The 9,386-nt window shown below is 44.6% G+C and overlaps 1 protein-coding gene across 1 annotated transcript; it reads left to right on the top strand.

Moving 5' to 3' along the window:
• Positions 1 to 1,390: 1,390 nt before the first annotated feature.
• On the top strand, positions 1,391 to 4,608 carry ndp (norrin cystine knot growth factor NDP; the record flags this gene model as incomplete). The annotated part of the gene is made up of 2 exons (XM_079170933.1): positions 1,391 to 1,767; positions 4,384 to 4,608. Exons 1-2 carry the CDS (start codon positions 1,561 to 1,563, stop codon positions 4,606 to 4,608), a joined length of 432 nt encoding a protein of 143 aa, XP_079027059.1. The 5' UTR covers positions 1,391 to 1,560.
• Between the last annotated feature and the right edge of the window lie 4,778 nt (positions 4,609 to 9,386).

Raw genomic sequence — 9,386 nt, 5'->3', positions numbered from 1 at the left:
CTGAATGACCAAAAAAAAAGGTCAGATGGGTTTAGCATAATGTGATACTTCCTGCTCATTCTAAGCTGCATGAGCACTTACTCTGAAAAACACATTTCTCCTTGGATGCACTGCTTAAGAAAACAAAATAATACCTACATTGACGAAGGGTTGGCAGGTAAATTATAGACGTTTTTTTTGGAAATCATGCTCAAGAGATATTTCTTTTTATTGGATTTATTTATTTATTTCTGCAGATGTTTAGAAATAACTAAAATGTAACTCTTGAGTTTTAATGGTGCAACAGAGTCAGTGTGTAAACTCCGTAGCTTCTTCATTGCTACTTAACGCCCAAGTAATCAAGTTTAAGACCTTAGGAAGAACTTTGTGCACAGACTAAATAATGAATTTACAAATAACTGAGAAGTCGAGTTACCGAAGACAAACGCATTAATGTGCCTTTACAGACGAATCAACATAAAAAAGCCTTGAACACATATTTATATGAATATCAGGTGAAGAGTATAAAATACATCTCGATCATTACACTCCTTTCTCCTTGACTCCACTTGTGCACACACACACACACACACACACACACACACACACACACACACACACACACACACACACACACACACACATACACACACACACACACACACACACACACACCTCTCCTTAATTCACAACACATTGCCTGTTAGCAAACCTGCCTGAGCCGGCACCAAGCTCCTTCTTAACACGAACCCTATTGTCAGGAGTACAATAAAACTATGAAGTTGGAAAAAGGAAAAAAAAACAAAAGCGACATAAATACATGTGAAAATATGCTGCGGGACTGGCAGAGGGTTTGCAGTCATGAGAGGGCTTGTTGGGAGAGCGATTTGTTTTAATGAAAAAGTCTTTCCTGGGGGGGGGAAACGCCTGGCTGCAGGCTGTTTGTGCATGGCTTAAGTTTCTCCTCTGTAATAAAAGCACCAGGACTTATGTGTCTACATGTGTGTGGGTGTGCAGGGGAGACCGTGGAATAAAGGAGACAAAGTAGGCAGCCAGGTTCAGAGACGCCCCCTCCCCACACACACACACACACACACACACACACACACACTCATCATACAGTCAATCACCCAAAAACTGGCAAAAATATCTATGAGAATCAGTCTGGAGGCAGCTCCATCCACGTCGGGGAGCATGTGATCTTTTCTACAGCACAGAGTAATTCCCTTGGATGTACAAATAGACATAACATACTGGCCACACACACACAATAGTGTTTCTTTATCAGTGCACGTCTTCCTGTTTGTCTCCCTCTCACAGACTGCGGTGGATCCAGACAGTGGGGGATGGAGCGGCCCGACGGAGCAACCCTCCTACCACCTTTCTCCCTCCAACTCGCTGACCTTAAACCTCCGCTGTACTAGCAGGACCGAGAGAGAGACCCTAGAAGATATACTTGGATGAGAGGCGGAAAAGAACTGTGAAGAAAGACAGTAAGAGCGAGAGACATAAAAGGACACGGAGACGGCGCTTGGCGTCGGACATCCTTTTGAGGATCAAGACCCCCGGGGTGGTCCCATCATGAAACCTTTCGTCTCTGTGGGCCCCCCCTCTGGCCTGCTGCTGGTCCTGATGTGCTGCCCCCTGCTGGGTTTGGTCCAGTCCGCCAGCAGCAACAAGGCCAGCGATAACGGACACCCGCACCTGGGAGACAGCGACCCAGAGCGCTGCATGAGGCACCACTTTGTGGAGACCATCACGCACCCGATTTACAAGTGCAACTCCAAGGTGAGGCCCGAAAACAGACCCACACACGAACCTTCGCGGTGTTGCCAGTCGCTCACCTTTTGTGGTAGCAAGTTGTTTAAAGGTCACAGTGCCGGTCGTCACCTGACAAATTAACTCATTTCTTACTAAACAATTTGTTCCAAAGCAAGCCTCGGAGACAAGAAGAAAACCCACAGAGCACCGGCCTAAAAATGAACACCCCCAACGCTAACTTAATTAGTCCCAGACACACTTTCCTCTTTCTAGTATTACTCTTGTTGCCCCACGAAAGCCTCCTCCATTTGGCTATCTCTTTCTCTCACTTTCTCTCCATCCCTTAGACGAGTCTCGCCTCGTTTGTCTGTGTGTGTGCGTGTGTGTTGTGTGTGTTGTGTGTGTGTGTGTGCGGTGCTGGACATGGGCCACGCTGCAGACATATTCTGCACCTCAGCTGGGACGCAGATTTGGCTGAAGTGGACGCCTCCCTGTCGGCCTGCTCTCTCCTGCCTCTGCCAGGGGGCTGAAGGGAGAGCGATGGGCTGTAGAAAGAGAAAGACGAGTTACCTAATGGTACGAAGGCGTGGCGCCTCATTCCTTTTCCTTTTCCCTGAAGTGTCGGACAACCCAGACGCATCCATTTATGTAAAGAGCCCGATGACCCGTTGAATCCCGTGGCTGTCAATTTCCACCGTCCTTTTTTGTCGTGCAGTTGTTCAGCTAGCGTGAGCAGCTCAGTTCTTTGGTCTTTTTTTAATATTCTGTCTCTGAGTGCACTGAGCAGGTGGCCAAACCACAGCTCCGCTCAGGGAAGTCAGGGCTGAACTCACTCACAGCGTGAGCGTTGGCTTTCTATTACAGTACACAGAGAACTGAGGGGTCGCCTGGCTCAGCGGTCGTTTTACACCTCAGTAGTTCCAGTTCACACAGAATCCACCTGCACACGGACCTGCTCAGTGTCTGTGTGTGTGTGTGTGTGTGTGTGCAAAGCGGATGTAGGTGGGATAGATTTATCTGCGCGCTTTCATCTGCTGCCCAGGCACAGAGTAGGTTTCTATAGGTTTAAATAGCCAACTGATATGAGTATTTTTTTAAACTTTGTTTATGAAAATAATGATCTCTTCATGCCAGTAGGTGCAGGAGAATAAGTGCTGAGTCAAAGCAAGAAAAATCATCTCAACACAGACAATATTTGTATTGATTGGATGTGTTACAGCAAAGCCACCAATGTCGAGCATTTGTTACAACCAGTGACGATGAGCTCAGTGGAGGAAGAAGTATTCACGTCTTTTATTTGAGTAAAAGTAGAAAAAAACTGCATGTGTAAAAATTCTCTCTTACTAATAAAAGCACTGCATTCAATATCCTACTTAATTAAAAGTATCAAAATAAACTTTAAGTACCAAAATTAGATGTACTCATTCATAATTCAAGAATAAAGTATATTATATAATACCATTGGATTATAATTATTGATGTATTAATGTGTTGTCATGTTAATGTTGCAGCTGGTAAAGGAAAGGCTCATTTTAACAGCTTTATATACTGCTGGGTAGTTTAACCTATAATAGTATAATTATTATTATGAGATGAATCATATTTTCTATTAATAATACAAATCAAAAGTAGCTCAATCAAATAAATGTAGTAAAAAGGACAATGTTTGCTTCTTAATTATAGTGGAGAAGTAGAAAGTAGCATAAATACTCAAGCAAATTATAAGTACCTCAAAACTGTACTTAAGTATAGTACCCATAAGCCTTAGTGGCAAAGTCACTGGGCAGAAGACTAAATCACCTTCACAACTTTGTGTTCGGTGATTGTATAACCACTGTATCGGCTTCTATTATTATTTTTTATTCATCCAGCTGGTCATGAATGAAAGGTGCTGACAGAGAGGAGGCGTGTAGAGGAGCAGAGGGGCGTCACAGGAGAGGAATTGTCACTGTTTGACTGCCTGATCCTCAGCTAGGACAAAGACAAATGGTCTTAAAGTGGCGACAACGCTCCTGGTGTGTGTGTGTGTATGTGTGTGTGTGTGTCACCCTGCCGTGGCCCCAGACAGGCTTTTGTCAAAGTGAGTACACGGGTGGCGACACACAGCAGCTGACAGAAGGACATGACACAGGAGTCTGTTTAGGGAGGCGACAGGAATGTGGTGACCCACAGAGGAATGCCAGGCGGACGGTCACAACACTAATCAGGCCAGTGCTCTGCGTGCGTGCGTGCGTGCGTGCGTGCGTGCGTGCGTGCGTGCATGCGTGCGTGCGTGCGTGCGTGCGTGCGTGCGTGCGTGTGTGTGTGTGTGTGATCTGACTGGTGAGACTTGGGGAAAGCTTGATACAGTGGTTTTGTCCCGTCAGCACACATACATTCCTCTGGATGAGTCTTCGTGGTGCGAATATCTGTGTGCGCGAGCGACCCTGAGCTCCGAGCTGCGGCAGGTGTAGGAGTGAGCGGCTGGTCTCTTTGCTATCTCTCAGTTTGCAGGTGCAAGGCCGAAGCTAGTAGGAGAAAAACAGACAGCTTACTTCTAGACTAAACTCAAACACCCTGTCGTCAACCCACGACGGGGGCCTGGAAATCATGAGACTGTCTGTGCTTTCTTAACGGGGTTTTTTCTGCATGCTGTGTTTCCAGATGGTGTTGCTGGCGCGCTGCGAGGGCCACTGCAGCCACACGACCCGCTCCGACCCCCTCATCTCCTTCAGCTCGGTGCTCAAACAGCCCTTCAAGAGCACCTGCTCCTGCTGCCGGCCGCACACCTCCAAGCTGAAGGCGGTGAGGCTGCGCTGCGCCGGCGGGACTCGCATCACGGCCACATACAGATACATCCTAGCCTGCAACTGTGAGGAGTGCAGCTGAGCGGGGAGCAGCATCCTCCCACACCCTCAAGACTCTCAGGCTCCTCTTGGCCTCGGGCCTGACTCTAAAGCTATCCAGAGAATTTTGGTTGATTATTGGATCGGAAAATTGCCCTGAGAGGACAGCGGCTCAAGATGCTCGCTGTTATCTTGGGAGCGATCGTTTGGCGCAATCGTACCACCCTCACACAGAAATTGACCTGAAAGCCTTTGGGACTCTGACAGAACATACTATACCCGCTCCATTATGCGCATTCAATCAGTACAAACCAATGCGAAGCATATTCCTCCAGCACACAAGGCCAGACACCACAAACTGCTGCTCCCACGGGCCACTTGGAGACCCTCCTCGCTGCGGACACGCACCGCACTCATTACAGGCCTCCGTAATTCATAACACACATGCTCACGAAACCCCAGTATGAGAGCTCGTTACAAATATCTGTAACGGCTTTCTGCCAGCTCCATAAAAGACAAAAAAAAACACAAAGAAAACTCCACCGCGCATTGGACAACAAAACAACACGCCTCGTTAAAAAAGCAGCACGGGAAAAGGACGAGGCTCGACGAGAGCGAGCGGGACCACGTGAGACCGTGTGTCGGACCCGTAGAGAGGCACCTGCCTGTCCGCCCAATAACATTTTACACACTCCCTGAGGACTTTCATTTTGCTGTGTTAAACATGAGCGATGCTGACAGCAGAGCTCATCAGGTGGACGATATAAGAGTGGAGGCAGACGTGTGTAAGAGGAGCTCTGAGGATGAAGGTCAAGCCAGCGCCTGGGTGGTCCTGTGGACTGTCAATAGACCATCAAGGCTCTCAGTGTTTAATTTTTTCAATGTAATCTATTCTATTTGAATCTTTGTGATGCTCCTGTCAACATTATTGAAACTGTAGCCGCCGGATTTATGAAAAGTGCCGCTTTTTGCCCGTCGTGTATTCTTACGTGTGTTTTGACTCCTGTCAAAACAGTGCTATGGTTGCTCTGCGTACGTCTGTGAAGCCTGTATATGTTTCCCTCACAGCCCACCGTGATGAATACAGAACTGCAAACTCACAGGGGATTCATTTCAGTGTGTGTGTGTGTGTGTTTGTGTGTGTGTGTGTGTGTGTGTGTCTGTGCGTGTGTGTGTGTGTCAGGCTTGTACACGTCTAAAAACGTCATCAGTGCTTGTGGTCAGTTTATCTGAATTAAAAAGTGAACTCCTCAGTCACGTTGTACCATTTGTGGTTTCTTCTGTCGTAAAAAACTCACCACAAAAACGTGCATATATTTTGAATTTGAACAAAATAATGGGAGGTTTTATGGAAGAAATAACAGCCATGATCATTTTGATCAGAAACTGAAAACCTCTTTTTCAATTTAACCACTATACTGAATATTTAATGTTGAAATTAAAATTCAAACCACTGAGCAATTAAATATCTTACTTTGAAATCTATTTATATGATTTTATGGGGTTTGATTGCCAATTTGAAATTCCCAAATTTATTTTAATTTTCAGTTGTGGATGAAATTAAAATACATTTTTCATGCATCCAGTATAAAAAAAAATATTTTCAAATTGATCAAATTCAGTTCAATTCTGATCTAAAAAATCAACTGGTTACATCCAGAATTCAATATTTGAGGTAAGAAACTCAAACCAAGGATAATAAGTTGAGCCTGAGAGAATGGATCAGACGTACGTCCTCTCAGTCACACAACCCACGAAAGAAAAGTTCAGACCAACAACTCCAAACTTCAGACTCTGGAATTTCCTGAAATGTGTGAACCTGAACATTTCTTTGTTTAATTGCACTGCTTGGAAAAAGAAAAAAACAGTGAAAGAAGGGAATGCAAACCATAGAAATTCAGGTTTGAAAGTATTATATTTCAATGCAATCTGTGCTACCAGCAGCTTGTAGCAGCTCTGATGCAGCTCGAAAGTGACCAGTAAGCAGGAAGGCTGGTAGGAACACAGTACTGGATAATACACCTGTTTCTTGCCTCTTGAAAGCTGTTCATTGACCTGCACAAACTCTCCTGTCATTTATTCCTGTGTTTGCTGACTCCTCCTGGCCCTTTGACTCTGAGTAGAGTCTGAAATGCATAATTTCCTGTGATCACCTTGTGCAAATGAAGGTGATTTATATCCAGCACAGGGAACGATGGACTCCACCTCCAGCTGATGAAAACACATTGAATGGGCGACTGCAAATAGCTTCATAAATGGAGTTTGATTTCATGAGAATCTTTAGGATTAGAAGTAGTAGTTAAAATTCAGTAAATACAGCTGTAGTGGGTTTTATTTTTCCATGGGGTTTTCACTGGAGCCAAGAATGTGAAAATAAAGCTATAAAAATAAAGTAGATCAGCAGGAGGCCATTTGCAGGCTAATGAACGCGGCGGTTGTGAAATCAAGGCCGACTAATTTAAAACCAGTCCTTCACTCTGTGCCTGTGGCACAATCGCTGACCATTAAAATAAATAAAGATGTATAAAAGAAAATCGGAGATAGACCTCATGACAACGATGAATCTCCCCGTGTGGCTTAATTAAGTAACCCCTTTAAAAAAAAACCTCCTCACAATGTATGCGAGAGCGTGACACAGCCAGGAGTGCAGAGAGCCCTTTATGGTTTTTCACGTGCACTATATAAACCCTGCACAGATGTCTTTGTTGTTGTGTTCAGAGCTGAAACGTTACCCCCTCCCCAACGTGAAGCAGAACAATATGCTCCTCCGTGGACGTTTCAATCCCGACTACAACTGACAGCACGACCGGCTGCTTCACACGTGAATACAATAAAAAAAGGCTTTCCCCTTCTACTCTGGAGATTAATCTGACTTTCTCTACCGTCTCCTTTCACTGTGTCTCTCCTTCATCAACACACACACACACACATTAGTGGACAGGAGGCATTTGGTGACATGAAGCAGGAGGTGTGATTATTTGGGGGAACCAGTGTGACAGGATGACAGAGGGGGCATGGTTAATGGCTGTCATTCGTACACTGACTGTGTCCCAGCAGAGAGACACGAAGGACGTGGCTGGCAAGTTCCAGACTTTCTGACTAAAGAAGAAGAAATATCATTCATCAAATATAGTTTTTCATCTCTATTTCCAGGTGTGAGGCAGGCACATGTGGTCTTTTTTTTTACTTCACATGCGTTTATTCATCCTGGGATCCTAATCAGAACCATCCAAAGCGTTGAATGAAAATCATAGAGAAAAGAGGCGTTTTTATTGGACGGCACTATAGGTGCCTCCTTGTTAAGGAGAAATTCACATCTGTGTGTTTAGCATTCCATTAAAAGTGCCAGACGTGAAACGTGGACGACAGCCATGTGCTGGAGGGTTGACAATACGACTATTCACCGGCTCCTCGTTTGTGTGGTGCTGAGGTTTGTGATCGAGCTGTCAGCACATACTTCACTGAGAAAATACGAGTACAATAATGTCAGTGGTGCTGGAGCGCTTTGACACTTTAACAGTCTGAGCACGGTCACTGACATGATGGAACTCTTCAACATGAGAGCTAAACAGGAAGGAACATTTTTCATATTTCTTTAACATTTCAGTGAGTATTTTATTCAATACAGTAAATTGCAGATACAAGTGTGTGTGCATGTGGTGGGGCCTTTATGTGACGGCTGAACATGTTCTATGACTGACAGTGAGGCTGAGACAGAAGCACAAGCTGGACCACGTCGAAGGCTTAAATGTCCATCATTTAAAACGTGAAATCTGTATTTCTGAGGTAACTTTTAACAGACACAGCGCACTAATGATAGTAATTGAAAGTTCAAATATCTGGTCAAACCTCATCATCCATAGACTAATCAGAGCTGGGCAGCTCGGGGGTGTGGCTTGATTAGCAATATGATTTATTCTCAAACAGTCCCAATTAGCCAAATTATTTAGAAGTCTATTTGTTAAAAGCGGAAGTTGATGTCTATTGTAGAGTTGTTGTCTCCGTTAGGCATGTCCCCCGCGGGGAGATCATGCGTTCAGTTGTGCGTGTCTGTCTGTCCACGGCTAATCTCGCACACTACTGGACATCAACTTGATAGTTACTCTGCTTATTTATAACTCTGTGCTCAAGGGCCTCCCATGGTTGTGGTGATTCACAATTTTTTAAAAACTAATTTTATTGACTGTTTTATACCATCATTGAATGCTGACTCCTCACTCCTCTTAGCCGGCCGGTAGCTGCAAGTGATCAGCAACTGCTTCAGTAGCAACGGGCAATTAAAGCTGGCATTGACTCGTCTTTTGGCTCTTTGTTGTGGCTAAAAATTCAGACTTCCATGTCAAAGTTTGGCCTTATTTTGTTTTAGCCGACATAAACCACAAAATAAATAAAACACACAACGTGAACCACCAATTCAAGGCAGTTCCAAAAAGGTGAGTTTTAATTTGGGATTTGAACAGAACAAAAGCTTTGATGAATTCTCTGGGCAGATAATATGACCGGCAAATTATCATTAACAATCAAACATCAGGCCTAATAATCTGAGTCTGTCAGTGTTTTTAACCAGTGGTAACTGGGAAAACATTGTGTTTTGCTCACATTGTCGAGGAGCAAAAACCTCAGTGACCACTTGGAAATATCTTCCACTTATAAACTCTTTTCAACATTAATATTTTCCCAAGAAAAGTCTCTTTTTTTTCCCCCACGGGCGCACACACTCTGTCTAAGACAAAAACTCTGTGTGAAGTCCAGGCTTTTGCTGCCCTCTGCTGCCAAGCCAGAGCAGTCTCTGTATCTCCCAGTGAGGATTCACATGAGAAG

The sequence above is a fragment of the Pholis gunnellus genome (genome assembly GCF_910591455.1).
Source record: "Pholis gunnellus genome assembly, chromosome: 12".
NCBI lineage: Eukaryota > Metazoa > Chordata > Actinopteri > Perciformes > Pholidae > Pholis > Pholis gunnellus.
This window is presented reverse-complemented; position numbering and strand designations above follow the sequence as displayed.